Below are 18,874 nucleotides of genomic sequence, written 5' to 3'. Positions count from 1 at the left end.
ATTTTAAAATTATTATTCAAACTTGTATTCAGATATCTTAATCAAGATCCGTTAAATATCCAATCTTGTTAAATACTTTATTAAAATAAATTTAAAATCAATTTGTATTTATATTATTAATGATAACTAACTTCATAAATTAACACTAAAACCACAAAAACAACATATACAGTATTAGAAATCAGAAGATCATTATCTAAATAACCTTACACTAAAGCCACAAAATATAAATTTACTGTAAAAATGCTCAATACATCAAGTACTTACCATTGAACTAATTGCTCTTGTGCATAAATTCAGTACATCAAGCAAGCCACTTATCCCATGGAAACCTCTAAAAGAGGGGGAAATGGAGAAAAGAATGGAGATGAGAGTAAATAGGTCGCCCAATTAAGATTAGAGGGCTATAATCATTTTCAATACAAGAGTTCATTAATTATTGTTCAATGATACAAAATTGTACCTTTAAATCCAAAGTTTGTCCAGGAGGGGCAGCAAATCCCTGAATTAATGAGAACAAATTACTAAAGGAAATTGAAAATTATTGCCTGCTACAAGCTAGTCCTAGTTGAAGAGCCGGTGGATACTGAGACTGAGCCGCAAAAGATCTTATGCATCGACTGGGGCCTGTTTTCACTCTACAATATTTAACATTATATCCTTTTGGCCATTGCCTATTCATCTGTCACACACCCCTTTGAAGCTGATTGCACGTTCTTGATGTACTGAAAATGGAAAAGAGATGTTCATTAAGAGATCTACTACTAATATAAGGGAAAACATACTTCCAATGCAAGATTGCTGCCGCACCTTATGCAAAACTCCTCTGTTAGCCTTGTAAGGAGGTGGAGTCCACTTCTTTCTCCGCTCGCTTAGTTCAGCATCTGTTAAATGAACGTTTATGGCCCTCTTCTGAACATCGATGCTGATGAGGTCCCCGTTTTGAATTAGACCAATGGGGCCACCCTCCTATAAAAAGGAATTCAACATTGACCATCTATTTATGTACGAGGCGGTGAGCAATTTTATACGATATAAACTCTATGCTCACAAAATATTTTGTACAAACAATCAATTGTTACCCATCACTGGTTACAAGGATGTCAAAATATTATTATAAGCATAAATATAGACAAATAACCAGTATATAATCAGAAGCTTAAGAGTCTAGTTAATAATTACTATATAAGTATCTATGTGAACTTACTCTCTCTTTTACAGGTATTGAGATCTATTTTGAAAATTTACAACTCAAAAACTCTTCAATCCTCCATCAAGTAGGAAAATATATCCTGTCAAATGTTGCACACGCTTTTCCCCCATTTCCTTAGTTCGTTATCAGAAACAAAGAAAGTAACTTGATACTCTGTAATATAGCATTCTTTTATCATTATTTAATAATTCCTAACAACTACGAGTTTTATTATATTATTCTATGAAAGTGAAAAGTAAATTTGTTGACCATCATTTGTTTATTCTAAAACTTTCAGAGCTTCAATTTGTCCAAGTTGCAGGCAAAAGCACCTCTTTATATCTAAGAGGAAAAGCAACATGAAAAAGATCACAAGTATGACTGCTAAAAATGCACAATATTAGTCTTTAGTTGGATGCAAAATATCTTGAAATCTATAAATGAGAAATTACCGCACCTGTGCTTCAGGGCATATGTGGCCTACAACAAATCCATGTGAACCTCCAGAAAACCTACCGTCAGTGAGCAACGCAACATCCTGCAGTTTTCACTTGCAACATTCAAATCAAATACCTCTAGGGAAATATAGAACATTGGTATGGATCAATAAAAAAAAAAGAGGCCAGCGGTGGAAAACCACTTGGACTGGATATTACAATACCTTCCCAAGACCTGCTCCCATTATTGCACTAGTTGGTGTCAACATTTCAGGCATGCCTGGCCCCCCTTTGGGCCCCTCCCCTCTAATGACTACCACTTTTCCCTGCAAATTTACAAGCATAAACAAAATTCAGAGTTTACCAAATGCAAATGGATATATAACGAATGCATATTCAAAATCATAATTCTGAAATGCCAAATGGTTTGAATCTTCAAAGATAAAAGTTCAAAAAGAACATCACAAGAAACAATTTGGCAAATATTATACATATCAAAGAAAGCAGGTAATGAATAATCACAAATAGATACATACAGATATGTGCAGTAAAAAACACAAGGCCTTGGCACTTCAAGACTATTAAACACACAAATGAAATCAGAGTCTCATAATTAATTGTTTCTGTTTTTGGATACCCAAAATTTTATATAACCAGAAAACAGGGGGAATTCCAACTACACAGTACAAACTCGCAGCATTCAGCAAGTAAAATGAAACAGCTTACATGTATCTGAAACAAAAAGTAAAACAACTTCTCATAGTCAATTGTTAAACGAAACTCAGCATACAGGGCCTCAACTTTGATAACTAATTATAGATAAATAGTATGCTGATTGACACACATACCTTAAAACTCATAGGATTTTCAGAGATAGCAGCTAACATAGCTTCCTCTCCTTCAAAGACAAGTGCAGGACCTAAAGAACAATTTTTGCAATAATTATCTATGGAGGCAGACTTGATTTGTAACAACCAAATAAAATCTAGCAGCTCAAAGAACATGTAGCACAAACTTAAATTTAGTAAGGAAGGTGAGCGAAAAAGGCACCAGAGAAAAAGAGGCCTTCTTTTCCAGTAATTTTTGCTACAGAACCGTCTGGTGCAAGATTTCCTCTTAATATTTGGATGTGCCCTGTTTCCTTGATAGGATTTGACACCGGTCTTAAAATATCCTGGAAAGTAAATTTGAGACTTATAAGACTAGTTATATCTTCCATTGCGGCATCTCAAATTTTCAATATTTAGAACAAACAAAGTCTCTTTCAAAGGGGAAAGAAAAACAAGCACCAACCTGTCCCTCAGGTAAAGGAGGGTAACTTTGTGCATTTTCGGCCAATGTCTTTGCAGTAACTAGAGAGGAAGTATCATTGTATCAAATATTAAGAATATTGAAGAATTAAGATCAAAATTGCAATAGATGAAGAAATGTTAATAGAGTAAATATTCACACACCAGTCATGCAATCCCCATCTAGAAATCCAAGTTCCAAAAGGTAACGAATAACAGCAGGTGTTCCTCCAATCTATCAAAACAGCATATGTTTACCAACAAATTAAAAAGATAAGATAGACAATTTTGTCATGTCTAGAGAAAGGTGTTAATGTCATACTTCATAAGCTATAGAGGCAATGTGTAACTTGAAAGAAAAAGAATGATATTGATAGCATAAGATATTCAGTAAAATCATACCTTATGCACATCCTCCATGACATATTTGCCACTGGGCTTCAGATCAGCCAGAAATGGAACCTCATCACTAACCTTCTGGAAATCATCAAGAGTCAACTCCAGACCAACAGACCTACCATGAACTTTCCACGAGTCATCTCTATAATTTTTCTACAAATTTGATATACATGAGATATTCTGCCCAAATTCTCACCTTGCTATAGCAATTAAATGTAACACAGCATTGGTTGACCCACCTAGTGCCATGACAATAACCATTGCATTACGTAAAGATTTACGGGTGATTATGTCTCTTGGTTTTAAATCCATTTTCAACAATTCCACCAGATATTTTCCAGCCAAACGGCATTCATCCAACTTCAGTGGGTCTTCAGCGGGTATTGAAGAGCTTGTTAGGAACAAACGAAAAGTCATAAAATAAGACAAGAGATGAAAATTCCAAATTCCGCGTCCAAATGATCCTGGGAGAGCATAATTCTACCTGTAAGGAAGAGACATTCCCATAGCTTCAATTGCAGAAGCCATGGTATTTGCTGTGTACATTCCCCCACAAGCCCCTGCTCCAGGGCAAGAGTTCCGAACAACATTTTTTCTCTGCTCATCAGTTATTGATCCACTTACATATTCTCCATAACACTGCAGGTTTAATCAAAAAGAAAACAAAAAAGAGTTACAAAGTTACAAAATTTGACAAAATGTTATGGTATTTTCAGATACATTCATGTCATAGAAGTTAATCTTCACATAGGTTAAGTGGTAGCCATTCTAATGAAATTGCTTGATCTTGACAAAGTTTGAACAGTCAGTTGGTCCTTGTTTCTATCCTCGAAGGGTGTAAAGGGGGGAAAAGACAAGTGAAAAACAAACCAAACAGTGCCCCTCAAGGGTGAGTGCTACTTCAGCTCAGGGAGAGAGGAAAACCAAAAACAAATGTAAAAAGAAAGCACACCGAAATTTATGTGGGCCAACACCAGAGGCAAACTAACTGAACTCTAGTCCACCCAAAATATTCTGCCCACAGTTCACTGCTCAAGCAGAATTTAAGAGAGATAGCAAATCGGAAGATATCACATTGCTCATGACCAGAAAATGCAAAACTTCTCCATCTTTGGAGAATGAGTATATATTCCAAAAATTTTGCATTTGAAGAGATTTACGCAAAAGACAAACTCCATAGAGGGCCACCCATTATAACCCAAAATAGGAAAAAAGGTAGGCAGTTAAATTTGTCTGTTTATACAGACCACCATGAGGTTCTTGATCTTACACAGACACAGAGTATCTAGCACAGCACCTCTCCACTTCTTGGAATAGAGATTTAGCTTTGTATTCTTCTGTTTTTAATCTTTTGATTGTAAACCTTTATATTTTAATTACAATTCATTGCCCATATATTTGTCAAAAAAACCATAGATTATGGAAAATATCCCATGTATTTATCAATATGTAATTTTCTTTACCAAAAATCTCAGTATCCTCATAATTTGACAAGTTCCCTACACTTCAGGAAAATCTTGTAATTGTCCATATGCATGAATTTTCAATTAAATGTCGTCAAATCAAAAAATTAACAGACAGCAAAGGTCTGAAAGAAGCTAAGTTGTGGGAGCATAGAAATATCTAAACAAAGAGAAACATCCAGCTAATATGAAGATACAATGAGAAGTAATAACAAGCATAACAGCATTCAAATAGCATATCACCATGCTTACCTGGAATGCAGATATTATATCATATGTATTGCCTTGAAAATGACCAGGCTGCAAAAGCACAAGTATAAAAATAGATAAATGCATGACTAGAATTGACAAATTATAACCATTTAAATTTGCAGTAGGGCAACAACACCAGGATTACAATCAAATTCACTTGAGTGTATTAACTGAATATAAAATGTAAAAGAAACAATGAAAAGGAGAAGCAGATGCAACAAATTGCAATAATGTCATTGATGACATACTAGTGTATGATGACATAATTTACTTGAGGTTAGAATTTAGGATGCTTGATGCCTCAAATTCTTTTACATAGGTTTAGACCTAACTTTTGGCAAAAAATATTACCAAATTGCCAGCATATTTACATGTTATGTTAAGCCCAGAAGCTGTAGTCATTTGATTTTGGTGGGGAAAAGGGGTTGTTTAATAAGAGAGGTGATATTGATATAAAAAGTCGTGGATGTCTAATGTATACTGCAATTTAGAAAAGAATTCATGAAAATGAATGCTTTCCTCTTTGAAACTGATCCTTATGGCCTCATCTAATATGATCGGAGTGAAATGTGTATTTATTTAAAAATTTTAAGAATTAGTAGTGATTTACTGAGGAAAACTTACCATAGAATGTTATAAGAGCAAAACTAACAAGATATCAAGCCAAGATGTACCATTTGCAACTAACAACAAGAGTAGTCAACTAGTAGCACTTATACTAGACAAAGCAAAGCAGCAAACCTTGATAGCGCCACCATAAACCATAAGACTTGGCCGATTGAGCCTCCCCATTGCCATAATTGTACCTGGCATCTAGAGAACAATCTAGCATTAGATTGAGATAATTGCACAATTGCGAAAGACAACCTGTTTCATACTATAAAATACAATTATTGAATTTTCTTGACCCACAACAATATTAATACAAAAACTACTTCAACAGTTATATCAAGGTCCAAAATTGAACCGCGGCTCATGATAAAATGACTAGGAAGCAATACATTTAAACTGAAAGAGAAAGAGTTTGACCAAAAGATTAAACTTGCATCAAAATTTACAATCCTCAAATTTTTCAACAGCCAGAAGATAAGTTGAAGAAAAATTGCTTTAAGTTCAATTTAGAGGACATTTTGAGACCAAATAAAAAAGTTAAAACCAAACAAAACATTGCAGTTCAGTTTGAGCTTCCTCTCCCCTTAAGCTTTCTAAAAAAAGGCTCAACTAAATATTCATATAAGCTCAATACAATCTTAAGCTCAATTCAAAAAATTATGCGATTTCAATGAATTAATTAATCAAAGAAGTACAATTAACTTATTGAGAAATCCTCAACCAGTAAAGTAATATTAATTGCACCAATACATGTATAACAATATTTCAATTCTCAATTTGATAGGGTCTGAAAAAGAAAGGAAATACAAAGGTACCAATCTTAGTATGATTTAATTTTATGTATAAAAATCAAACCAAATTGATCACTTTGGTTGGTTTTTTTCCATTTGATTCCAATGGAGAACACTCTTGACAGAAATGCAGTTTAAATTCTTTTATTTTCTTCTCTTCTCACAATTAAAAGCAATAAGCATATCTCCAAAACATCCTCTTTTCCTTTTTACACTAAAAAGCAAGTAGATTTATACCCAAAAAAAATCTCAATTCAAAATCAAGACAAACAATCACAATCAATTAAAAAAATTCACCAAAATAGAAGAAAAAGAAGTTTCTATTAAAAAGCTTATATATTTATCACAACCCATCAAAAACAGTGAATTAAAAGGCTTACATTTTTATCGCAGCCAGGAATAGAGATATTCCCATCATACCACTGAGCACTCATAACCGTTTCGATACTATCAGCAATCAAATCCCTTGACTGCAAACTATAGCACATCCCTCTCGTCCCCATCGAAATCCCATCGCTAACCCCGACCGTATTGAATCTAAATCCAACCATCCCTGCCTCTTCAACGCCCCGTTTCACTTCCTCCGACAACCTCAACAAATGCATGTTGCACGTGTTCCCCTCGTACCAAACCGACGATATTCCCACTTGGGGTTTCGACATGTCGCCTTCGGATAACCCGACGCCGAACAGCATCGCCTGAGACCCGCCCTGTGACTTGGGTTCCGTGATTCTCGAGCTGTATTTGTTGAGCTTCGTCGTGGGTGGAGAGGGAGGGTCCGCCGTTACGGTTGCTTGGGATTGTGCGGTTATGCGAAAACATCGGCGATGGTTTGGAGGCGGGGTGAGTGGTTTGTTGGTGGGGAGCACGGTGGCGCGCGAAGTTAGAAATGTCGCTTGCATGGCGGCGGCGGCGTGTGGGTTTAAGGCAGGGGATTAGGAAAGCTGCTTCCGCTTTTTAAGTGCTAGTAGCCAGGAGTGAGTGTGTAGAGCACGTACCAATACCATGCACGTGATTATTTAAAAGAAAAGATTCCAACGAAACCTTTAGTGTGGGGCCCAGACAGATAAACTATTGATTAGGGTTTTAGAGGAGGGTGGCGCGTGGTGAAGGGTACCGGGCGGAAAGGGAGTGCTTGAGTTGAGAAGGGGGTGGCTTTAAGGAGGAGTGAGGGGGCAAATATTTTAACGAACAAGTAAAAATTAATGGGCAGTGTAAAAATTAACGAACATGTAAAAGTTATTGAAGTGGACAAAATCACAATCTGTTGGTTGGCACGTTTTTTTTGTTTCTAATCTGAGGAATGTGAACACGGTTCTATCTACATGCATAAAATTTGAAATTTGAAGAATTTCTTATCATTTCGAATCATCATCACTACTTTAAACAAAGTTTTAGATAGGGTTTTGGGTACTATTTGTCTTAAACCTGTTGGATAAAACTTAGCTCAGTTTCAAACAAACCATGTTTAAATTTGGTTTGATTAAGTTTGTTGGGATATACCATTCCTAACAAAACTCAAATCTTATCAAGCTTGCGGCTTAAACTTGTCGTGGATGTTAAAAGTTTGTTGGAGATTTAAACCCTCCCCCAAAAAAATAATATTTTTACCAAAATAACGTTATTAGCCTATTCTTGGTTTATTCAAGGTTATCCCTTTTGGATTTTTTATTGTACACTCAATCACTGCGAGATACTATCCGCCTTGTCCAACAAATAAAAGCCGCGTAAGATTGAACGTAATGTAAATCATTAAATGTCTATAGCTTGTTTGGTTTAATTTTTTTTTAATTTAAAAATTATTATGAAATTCTTATAAAAAATAATAATTTTTAAAATTAAGTTAAAATTATTTAGTAAATTTTTTTTTTAAAAAAAATTTTATAAATTATAATTTTTGTTAAAATTATTATAGAAAGTATTTCTTTTTTTGAGAGAGTAATATTGTAATTATTTTTAATAGATGAAGATATTTTTGAAATAAAAATAAAAATTTTCTTATATTTTTAAAAGAAGAGAAGCTTTTCCTAAAGCTTTTTTATTTAAAAATTTTATTCTTTATGTTTAGTCTAGTTTTTGTTTTTAAGAAGTAGATAAATTGAAAAAAAGTCAAACCAAACAAACACCTAATCTCATTTTAGTATAATCTATGTGAGATTCATTATTCTTCTGTAGAACCATAATATCCTCTTTTAATTCCCTTTAAGAGCTTCTATTCAATCTAAAATTTAAAACTCTACTCATTGAAAGCATATGATGTGGAATTCACATGATTTTTCTTTAAAATCGTTACATACTCTCCCATTTCAATAAAGATCCATTATCCTTAATACCAATTGTCACGAAAACGGACAATAAAGATAAAAAAACACAAGGACAAAGAGAAAGAAGAATTTTTCACAAATACCTACTGTTGAACTCTTGTGAGGTATTGTTCATTTTAGTCTGTTGACCTTTGTCATGAAAGCGGACAATATAGACAAAGAAGAAAAAAAACAAGGATAAAGAGAAAAACAATTTCTCACAAATACCCGTTATTGAACCCTTGTGAGGTTTGGTACATACCTATTATTGAACACTTATGAGATATTATCCATTTTGATCCGTTACCTACTATTGAACTCCTGTAAGGTATTATCCGCTTTGATTTACTATTTTACTATTTTGTCGCACAAAAGAGATCTCACATCTTGAGAGTGATATGAATCATTAAATGCTCATACCAACTAGAGACCTCTGTCCTCAGTGACATATCACTAGTACCTAGAGCCTGTTTCAATACTATCACAGTCCACTCTCGCTTTAACAAGAAAGTTTGTTTTGATACCAACTGTCACGGTTTACACAAACTCCTATAAGATATTGTCTGTTTTGACTCATTAAGATCATGATTTATCCCACAAAAAATACCTCACGAGTTGAAAGTGATATGAACCATGAAATGTCTAATTTCATTCCAATGCACAATAGATGTTGAATTTATGGCTCCACTTTAGGATCGTGATATCCTCCTTTGGCTCTCCTCTAGGAACTTCTCTTCAATATGAAATTTATAACTCTACTCGCTGAAAGCATATAATGTGAGATTCACATGGTTTCCGATGGGACCCTGACACATCCACCGCTCAGCTTAGCGATGTGGCCGAAGGATGCATTGGGCTAGATGATGTATGGTTGTTCAGATTTTAAGACATGGGTGTTTCATCTTCAGTTCCTGTTTTATGATCCATATGTTCCGTGGATTTGACCAATTCCCTCGGGCCGCCACTATCCACCCCAACCCAACAATTTATTTTTGTTAGAATTTTATGCCTTTGTTAACTACAAAACCAAGCAATCAATGACAAATATCAGCATTTTGCAATGTTAAGAAACAGAGTGAAGAAGACAGGTTAGCCCCAGTAAGCATCATTTCTCTGAAATAGTTAACCTGCTGTAGACCTATAACTCAAGAGGAACCAAAGCAGCTCAGAATGTGTGCTCTAACCTATCCTGCAAGGGTATTCAAAGGGACTGTTACAATGTGCTCTGACTCCTTGCCTTAGCCCTTATTGATTGACCTTATAAAATGTTGTATCTGATATTCTTTTTCTATACATGGAGATCTAGACTCATGTTTGACTATCTTTTTGCTTGAAAAGAGAAAAACCAAAAACAACGAAACCTGACTCATTCTTTTTTGCTGAAAAAACTGCCTTGTTTCTGGCAAGAGTACAGGCAGCCATGTGCTACCTGCACCTTAAATCTCAAAGAAGAGAGAAGGAACATTGCCATCCGAGAAACCAGCTATCAGAAATGCATTACCATTATGATACCTTCAGACTCCAGCTTATCAGGATAAAACGGTAAGGAAAAGAGATATATCAAGCAGGAGGCTGAGATGCAAATCACCTAAGTTTAGCAGGAATTGGAGGCAGAACTTTTAATATTGGTGTTTAGTAAATCATTAACCTTTTAGTTCCTCTTTTGTAGAATTAACAAGATCTTCGCTCAATACAGAGCAGGCCAGACAGCTTGGTGTTTTATCTGTGGAGTCAAGTTTAATGCTATTGCTATGCTGCCCTTCCCTATTGTCTCACCAACAATTTGATAAAAAAAGAAAACCCTCTTTGGTGCTTATTACTCTTTTCTTTCCTAGAGGGACCAAACCCCCATATCAGAACAGTTGAATTCAGGCCTCTTTCTAGATGGTCCTACATTCTTAAGGCTTTGTCCAACCGCTTTTCACTACTCGGATTTAGCACTCTCTATCTCGATATTATTAAACAAAGAAAATAAACACTCTATAACTTGGTTTAAACAATTGATTCTGACTTTTTACAGCAACTGTACCAACAAAAATCAACATTCATGGATGACAAGCTACATCAGTTTTAGATGGACTTCTTGCAGCAAAAGAGAAGAGCATGGATCCAGCTCCCTCCCTACTTTCTCAATCATATCAAAAAGGGTTCTTCCTTTTAAAACAACAGCATACGGGTGGTGGCAAAAATCAGACACAGATTTGCTCACCCTTTTCTTTTTGCCTTTCCACTTTAATTTGGCGTGCAAAGTGCAGTGTGGGCAATGATCTGAATCGCATAATTTGATAATTGATCATGGAACGCAATGTGGTTCAACTTTTCAAGTTCTCTGGAAGGACTAGTGCTCCAGATCCTGAGAAGATTGCTTTGGAATGTAGCCATCAATGCTAATGCCAATGTTTGTAAGTAACCGAGTAACCACACCTCACTCAAAAAGAAATGGTTCAAATCCCTTCTGGACCAACTAAAAACAAAATGAATGTACAAATTCAAGATGTGAGAGATAAGGATTGGCAATATCTTTCTACAGTAATGTTTTAACCATGAGGACAAGTCATAAAAAGTAATTAATAAATATCAAAGCAATATTCAATGTACAGAAAAAAAAATCAGAGCCACATTGATAACAAAAACGGGTAAAACAATAAAAGTAGATAACACTCTGTAGGTTTTCCATACAAAATATCTTGAACATTTCTGGTCGAATTGCGTGTATTCCACATAGAAATAAATCAATGGTGATTTGTTTCCGATTCAGTGTTGTAAGGCATTGTAATATAACTTTTGTTCATACAACTCGCATTGTAGAGGAAACCTCAAAGTTCTCTGCATGTTACTTCCCAATGCCTTCTTCATAAATCAAAAACAAGTTTGATGTAAAATTTGTTTACCCCAACCCAAGAATTGTTACCCTTTTGACTGTTCGATCTCGATTTAATATTGGAGAGAAGTTTTAGATATATTGATATACCAAGGTTTTGCTGAGTTGAACCAATCAAGTTTTCAAGGGGTCTTCAGAATTGTCACCTTTCGGAGTGAACCAGAGCCCAGACAACAGGTGAAGTAAGTTCCCCTTTTCTTTTTTTATGTTTAATTTTGCTTATTGCCCACGAAATTTAATATTTTTGGTACATGTGATATTGCCCAAGAAATTTATATCTGTGTGTTTAGCATATACTTTGCTTGATTACAAGAAATGAGAGTTCTATATTTTCCTTTGATTGTTTTCTTTCATGTTCTCTTTAACATTGAAGGTTTAGAAGTATGAATTCTCCTTTAATTATTTGTTTGTTGTAAGGTTTGAAGTATGAATTTTATATGTACTTGATTTCATAGGAAGAACCTTAGATGTACTTCGTTGAAATTTATGATTGTAACGAATAATTAATTAACCAATTTTGATCTTGTCATTTTAATCTCAATCTATTCCCTCCTGAGATGTGCCTAAAAATTATTGCCAAAGTGTCACTGAGCCAATCCTTTAGTATACCATTGGGCCAATATTCTTAATTAAAAGTTGTAATTCCTTAAATGAAGATTAATATTGCAACAGATGCAAATATATTTTCTTGGCACATTCTTCTCTAATTAATTTACCATGAATATTTACAACTTCTTTCCCTCCAAACATGAGTCAAAAAACTTCCAGCTTTCTGCTATTTCATGACTTCTCCCTAGTACTTTGTCAAGATAAATAAGACTCTTCTTGTTTATTGGCTTCCCAACTTGTTCTCTTCCTAAAATTTTGGTGTAAAAATTGAAAATCTATCTAAACAATTAGATGACAAATTGATATTGTATTGTGGTCTGAAGTGGGATTCAGACTTTCAGTAATTGTGAACTTCTTTCAGTTTCAATAATTTCAAATGGGATCCAAAGATGATCTTGTTGTAGCTAGCTAGTGTCCCCAAGCAAGGACCATGACCCCTCAATTCACCTCAAGGTTCACTAGTGCAGTCCCAAACAGCACTCATAGGCAGCGCACTAATTAATGACAACAGCCCCAAGATCTCCTCTCTTGTGACATTAATTATAACTTCAATCGCTTTCTGACTTACCACAAATCAATATCTCATGATTTTATATATATATATATATATAGCATTTTTCATAATTTTTGCAATATAGTGTGTCATATATATATAAATCTATTGAAATCATAAAACACTGTATTGTGTTAAAGCAAAAGTGATACATTTATGCAAGACAAGATGCAACAAATAATTTATTGAACGTAACAACAATGATAATTGTTGTCTATACCTACTATACATAAATAGGTGGGGCATTAGATGTACAAATAATAAAAGTAATACATGAATGAAATGATAAAGACAAGGTATCCCCAGCACGAATTACTTGACTCAGTTTTACTTATACTGGCACTACAAGACAATCAATACAATCAAGAACTGAGTATTGAGTTTTTTTTTTTAAAGAGATAATTGGGTGATTAATTAATATTTATTATATCAAAAACTTGAGTTAATTGAAAATTATCCAATTATTTGTATTTAAATTTTCAGTTTCGCTTGTATAGATTGAGTGTATGAAAAAGATGGAAGGAAAAACAAATTAAAAAGTATTGGACTTAAGAGTTAAGACTTCAGAATTCACATACCCAATGAATAATTAATTTATAAACTAAAAATATAATCTTTAGGATGTGGATTCTAACGCAGTTCTAATATAATCTTGGGAAAGAAATCAATCCAAATACAATATGAATGAGCATTAAATACATAGAAGAAATTAATGATTCCCAAAGCATAGGAAGAAAGATGGATTTAGCTCCTTACGTAGGAAAATATTTCTTTCTATATATATTTTTTTAAACCCTCGGCAAGTTTGTGTGGGTGTGTGTGTTTTTCTTATTGCTCATATTTGGCATGTGTTGTTCTATACGTAAGTTACGATTAAATTTAATTATAGTCTCGTTAACATGAATTTGACCACTTTTTCAACTAATATAATCATATTTAACTTAAATATCATTTCACCTTTTTAATTTGTTCTTTAAAATGACAAAAGGTAAACAACAATAACAGTGACCAATAATGAGAGACTTAGTCTTGGAATGTATACTAGAATAATTGTTACTTAGTTGCGTTATCGAATAAGTCTATTTATAATTAAGGATCTTAGCTGAAAATTGTAGTATTATATTAGAACAAATAGACTTTTTGTTATGGCAGACCAAATTTAAATACTGGTTTGAGTTATAATGTATTTTAATCTTAAGTTTGCTTTTTCTCGTTTTTCGTAAAGATTTATTTAATTGGATTTACATAATCTTGTAGCTTATTATGAACATGCCTCGAATCTTTAGGCTATGTATCTTCCACATTTTTGGTCATAATTATTGTCTCGTTCCATATGAACCTCCCAAATAATGCTCACACTCTTTGATGAAACAAATCCCAACCGTCTAAATAATTTCTGTCCATGATTCCAAACTATTGGGACCACGATAAAACCCCGTGCACCTCTACAATGACGACCATGTTATAGCTTTGTTAAGTGATTGAGTTGTTGTGGTAAGTGAGAACAAACTCAAACTTTTAAAAATCATGTGGGATGAAGGGTTTGATAGGCGAAGTCAAGAGAGAAGGAGAGACAGATAGATGCACCAAACTCACGTGTCACGTGCCAGCCAGCTTAAGAAGTTGTTGGGGGAGGGGGGTCTTGAGCCTAATAGCATTGGTCAAGCACGTGATGCTCAGCTACCCGCGCCTCAATCTTATTTATAGGACCAAACTCTTTGCGAACTTAATCGTAGCATTTCCCTTCTACCACTCATAGAATCAGCAGCTAGTCCAACACCAATCACCACCTCCACCCCCCTTGCACCGCCGGCTGCTAATCCTTTGTGTTTATCGTAGAAGAGAAAAGATGGTGACAGTCGAGGAAGTTCGCAAGGCTCAACGTGCTGAAGGGCCCGCCACCGTCTTGGCCATCGGCACGTCAACTCCACCAAATTGTGTTGATCAGAGCACATACCCGGACTACTATTTCCGTATCACAAATAGTGAGCACAAGACTGAGCTCAAAGAGAAATTCAAGCGCATGTGTAAGCTTCTTTGCTCTAGTTTCCTTTTCCTTGGTTTTTGTTCTTTCCCTTCTTAAAGCTCCTTTTGTCTGTCACTCTGTTATAGAATTTAGCTACTATTTATGGAAATTTAAAGTGGTTAGGTGTTTCTTACGTAATTCGCATGAAAATGGAAAGGATATGTGCATTGTTCATAACATTTTCATGCAAAGGGTAAATATAATTAATTTTGTTTATAAATTCATCTCGTGTAAAGATAATTAGTTATTAAACATATAACACGGGACAAATTTCTCAAATCTCGTAAGTGGACAACCATGTAATAAGTAAGACTAGATTAATTTGTCTCCGAGGTTCAATTTGCTAACGCTAAGATTTCAACGAATTTAGATTTAAAGCCTCTAGTCCTTTTGACTACGATTTACTATTAATATGAAAAAAGTATACACCACTTGAGTAGTTAGAATCTATTTAGATTAACTGATAACAATATAGAATGATAAATACGATATTAAGGAAAATGATTAATATATAGCTGCATCATTACCCAAAAGGAAAAGTTAAATGAAAATCCTGAGATATTATTTGATATTGGTCCGATTTATGCAAGACTTTTTACAGTATTTTGCAGCTTTCTTTTGTATTGTCATACACGTGCTTCGAGAAGGACCTACAACGTGCATAAAATCATTTTTAAAAATGAGAAAAATTTAATTAAAAAAAAGGCTTTTTAATAAATCAATAGCAGTATGTCAAATAGAGGGTTAACTATGTTTGGTTGATTACGATGGGATCATAGAAAGTAGTACTAGAAAAGTTGTTGGGTTCCTTGCTATAGCAGACCTTATTTATTGTCTCTCACCATAAAAAAATATGACTCACATAACTTATATCTTATACTAAAAAAATATATTCTTTTTAATTATTTGCTATCTAAATTTTTTCAAAAAATCTAAAACATTTAAAAGAAGAAATAAAAGAAAAGCAAGAATGTTTTTCAAATAAAATATTCAAACATAAAAAATTTAAGATAAAAAATTTAAAAATCCTTGAAAAAAAAAAATTGGTGGGTCGGTGCTTGATTGCTGCCAAGTCACTTGGTTGGACCAAAATGATTTGTTGCACCTTGCATTTGCTTTGTCGGTCCAATAATAAAAGAGACACACAGAAATCACACTGCATTATTACCGCTGTCACCCAGTTGTTATTAGCGACAAAAATGATATGTGGTAAATATTTCATTGCGTCCCATCAAAAATAGAAAATTACAATGAAGTACCTACAGCTTTCTAAAGAATAAAGATTGCTCTCTCACCCAATAAATAGTACTAGTAAGGAAATTCCTTTGATCATTGTATCGAAAATGGGAACCGTGTTCCGCCATGTACATCATTGTTTGTTTTTGGCTTGTCAGAAGGAAAACCAAGTTGAACGGAGCTGCTTGGTTCAACGGTTAAAATATGATTATGTAATAAGTAAACTTGTTATTTCATTCTCCAGGTGAAAAATCCATGATCAAGAGGCGGTACATGTACCTGACAGAAGAGATACTGAAAGAAAACCCCAATATATGTGCATACATGGCAACTTCATTAGATGCTAGGCAAGATATGGTGGTGGTTGAGGTACCAAAGCTGGGCAAAGAAGCAGCCACGAGGGCTATCAAGGAATGGGGCCAGCCCAAGTCAAAGATCACCCACCTTGTCTTTTGCACCACTAGTGGTGTGGACATGCCTGGGGCTGACTACCAGCTCACCAAGCTTTTGGGCCTCCGCCCGTCCGTTAAGCGCCTCATGATGTACCAACAAGGTTGCTTCGCCGGTGGCACGGTGCTCCGGGTGGCAAAGGACTTGGCTGAGAACAACAAAGGCGCCCGTGTCCTCGTCGTGTGCTCGGAGATCACCGCCGTTACCTTCCGCGGGCCTAGTGACACTCACCTAGACAGTCTCGTGGGCCAAGCATTGTTTGGTGATGGTGCTGCTGCTGTTATAATTGGTGCGGACCCAGTGCCCGAGATCGAGAAGCCCATGTTTGAACTAGTCTCAGCAGCCCAAACAATCTTGCCAGACAGTGATGGGGCTATCGATGGTCACCTTCGTGAAGTTGGGCTTACATTTCACCTCCTCAAGGATGTTCCCGGGCTTATCTCCAAGAACATTGAAAAGAGCCTGGCTGAGGCATTCCAGCCCCTGGGCATCTCAGACTGGAACTCCCTTTTCTGGATCGCTCACCCTGGTGGCCCAGCGATATTGGACCAGGTAGAAGCCAAGTTGGCCCTCAAGCCTGAGAAGCTACGAGCCACGAGGCACGTTCTTTCAGAGTATGGCAACATGTCAAGTGCTTGTGTGCTATTCATTTTGGATGAGATGAGGAAGAAGTCCAGAGAAGATGGGCTCAAGACCACAGGAGAAGGGCTCGAGTGGGGGGTCCTGTTCGGATTCGGACCTGGACTCACCGTTGAGACCGTGGTGCTCCACAGTATCTCTGCTTAAAGAGGCTTTGAAGTCTATTGCCCCCTTGCATCGTCATCATCATGTAATCTGGTTCCACTTTCTCTGGCATTTTTATTTTTTAAGTTTATTTGGGTTTCATTTTCTTTCTCTTTTAATCTCCTTTGAATTTGTATGGTTGTTGTGAGAGTCAAACTCTCTGATGCTGTGGGTGTGTTGTAGACTGGAAGCTTAAATGCCTATAGAATTAATGTACCAGCTTATATTAATGGCAATAATAAGTTCCCATTTCATCCTTGCCTATGCCATAGGAAAGCAGCTTTCTTTATTTACTTTGCTTTTTATATAACCACGTGGGCAAGAAACAGAAGGAAAAAAACTCTTTATTGAATGCATAACAAAAACAAAAATTTGGGTTATAAAAATCACTCCAAAATAGATCAGTTTTTTTTCCTGATTTTTCTCCATTCAATTTAATCTTTTATCTCTCTTTAATAAACCTTTTGACTAGAAAGGGCTTTTAGAAGATATAAAACAGTAATAAAGGACCCACTCACCCAATAGTGGGATCCCCACCTTTGATTAATACATATTTTATACATACTAATATAACTATATAAGCAATAAAATCAGTACGAGAGGCATAAATATAAATAATTTACCAATTACTAATTAAGAAAAAAAAGGTGATATTAGAAATAGTAATTAAACTATTTTTTATGAAATACTACATAATAGCAAATAATGAAACTATCTCTAATTTTGATACTACATAATAGCAATTTGGTGGTCTGTCCCCGGAACGATTACTCCTTATTTTTTAGGAATTGTTTCATGAAATGATTAAACTTTACTAGAAATGAACTAAATAATGAAATAATCAGTTCACTTAAACTATATTGACATGAAATTAAATAGTTATGTTATCAAACCGAACATGCTGTTAAAAGAATATTACAAGGATGTCTTACACTGCATTGTGGAAGGTGTTTTTTTTTTTAATTATAAAACAATAAATATTTATATTAGATTTAAAAAGTAATTCTTCAAAATTAAAAAATTTGTAAAAATAAATGAAGCAATTAAAAATAAAAAAATACAAAAAAAAAACATTTTTGTTTCCTTTTTCTTTTCTCTCCTTTTCCTTTCACCAAAAGACTTAAAATCTTTTTTACTATTTTTTAAAAGTTATAAATTGATAGAATAGATATGCAATACTTAATAAAATTTTGATTAGAAATTACTGAAAATTGAAGGAAAAAAAACAACACATAAAAAATCTAAAACCATTTTTTTTTAATTCATAGAAACAAATCCAAAACCAATTTAACCAAACAAACTCCACCAAGGCATAACACATAAAACCCACTATAACTAAAATGTCAAGAAAAGATTAAAAATCCAATTCTAACACAAGCTATCTATCAGCTCCAAAATGACCAATTGGCAAGTTAAAACATGCTTGAGTTAGCTTTAATTGTAGGTATAGATGTTTATATTCTATTCCTTAGGAATATATTAATATTTTACTGTTACAATTAAAAGAGTCAGAGTCAACATTGCATGGTACAAAAAATTTCCTTACTCATCTCTTTTGTATAAATGTATTGTTATAATGTGGTGATAAATTCTAAGAT

At 34.6% G+C, this 18,874-nt stretch overlaps 2 protein-coding genes across 2 annotated transcripts; one reads left to right on the top strand and one right to left on the bottom strand.

Annotated features, from left to right (window-relative positions):
- Nucleotides 369-7,595, bottom strand: LOC18602781 (dihydroxy-acid dehydratase, chloroplastic). The gene is made up of 14 exons (XM_007034381.2): nucleotides 6,816-7,595; nucleotides 5,774-5,845; nucleotides 5,033-5,080; nucleotides 3,802-3,956; nucleotides 3,514-3,708; nucleotides 3,321-3,432; nucleotides 3,084-3,153; nucleotides 2,923-2,981; nucleotides 2,680-2,803; nucleotides 2,478-2,548; nucleotides 1,854-1,955; nucleotides 1,650-1,730; nucleotides 811-969; nucleotides 369-725 (listed from the first exon to the last, which is right to left on the bottom strand). The coding sequence occupies exons 1-14, from the start codon at nucleotides 7,335-7,337 to the stop codon at nucleotides 675-677; spliced, it is 1,821 nt and encodes a 606-aa protein (XP_007034443.2). The 5' UTR covers nucleotides 7,338-7,595; the 3' UTR covers nucleotides 369-674.
- LOC18602780 (chalcone synthase 1) lies at nucleotides 14,492-17,543 on the top strand. The gene is made up of 2 exons (XM_007034380.2): nucleotides 14,492-14,808; nucleotides 16,288-17,543. The coding sequence occupies exons 1-2, from the start codon at nucleotides 14,631-14,633 to the stop codon at nucleotides 17,277-17,279; spliced, it is 1,170 nt and encodes a 389-aa protein (XP_007034442.1). The 5' UTR covers nucleotides 14,492-14,630; the 3' UTR covers nucleotides 17,280-17,543.

This window comes from Theobroma cacao, chromosome 4, assembly GCF_000208745.1.
Source record: "Theobroma cacao cultivar B97-61/B2 chromosome 4, Criollo_cocoa_genome_V2, whole genome shotgun sequence".
NCBI classification, from domain to species: domain Eukaryota; kingdom Viridiplantae; phylum Streptophyta; class Magnoliopsida; order Malvales; family Malvaceae; genus Theobroma; species Theobroma cacao.
The sequence above is the reverse complement of the archived record's forward strand: the minus strand, read 5'-3'. Positions and strand labels throughout refer to the sequence as shown.

Bases quoted from the DNA above. Each gene is read 5' to 3' on its own strand.
- LOC18602780 (XM_007034380.2), top strand. From the start codon at position 14,631: ATGGTGACAGTCGAGGAAGTTCGCAAGGCTCAACGTGCTGAAGGGCCC. The intron at 14,809-16,287 runs GTAAGCTTCTTT...TTCATTCTCCAG, and splicing joins AGAGAAATTCAAGCGCATGT to GTGAAAAATCCATGATCAAG.
- LOC18602781 (XM_007034381.2), bottom strand. From the start codon at position 7,337: ATGCAAGCGACATTTCTAACTTCGCGCGCCACCGTGCTCCCCACCAAC. The intron at 3,709-3,801 runs GTAGAATTATGC...GTTCCTAACAAG, and splicing joins GGAATGTCTCTTCCTTACAG to CTCTTCAATACCCGCTGAAG. The intron at 3,154-3,320 runs GTATGATTTTAC...CTGTTTTGATAG, and splicing joins TCATGGAGGATGTGCATAAG to ATTGGAGGAACACCTGCTGT.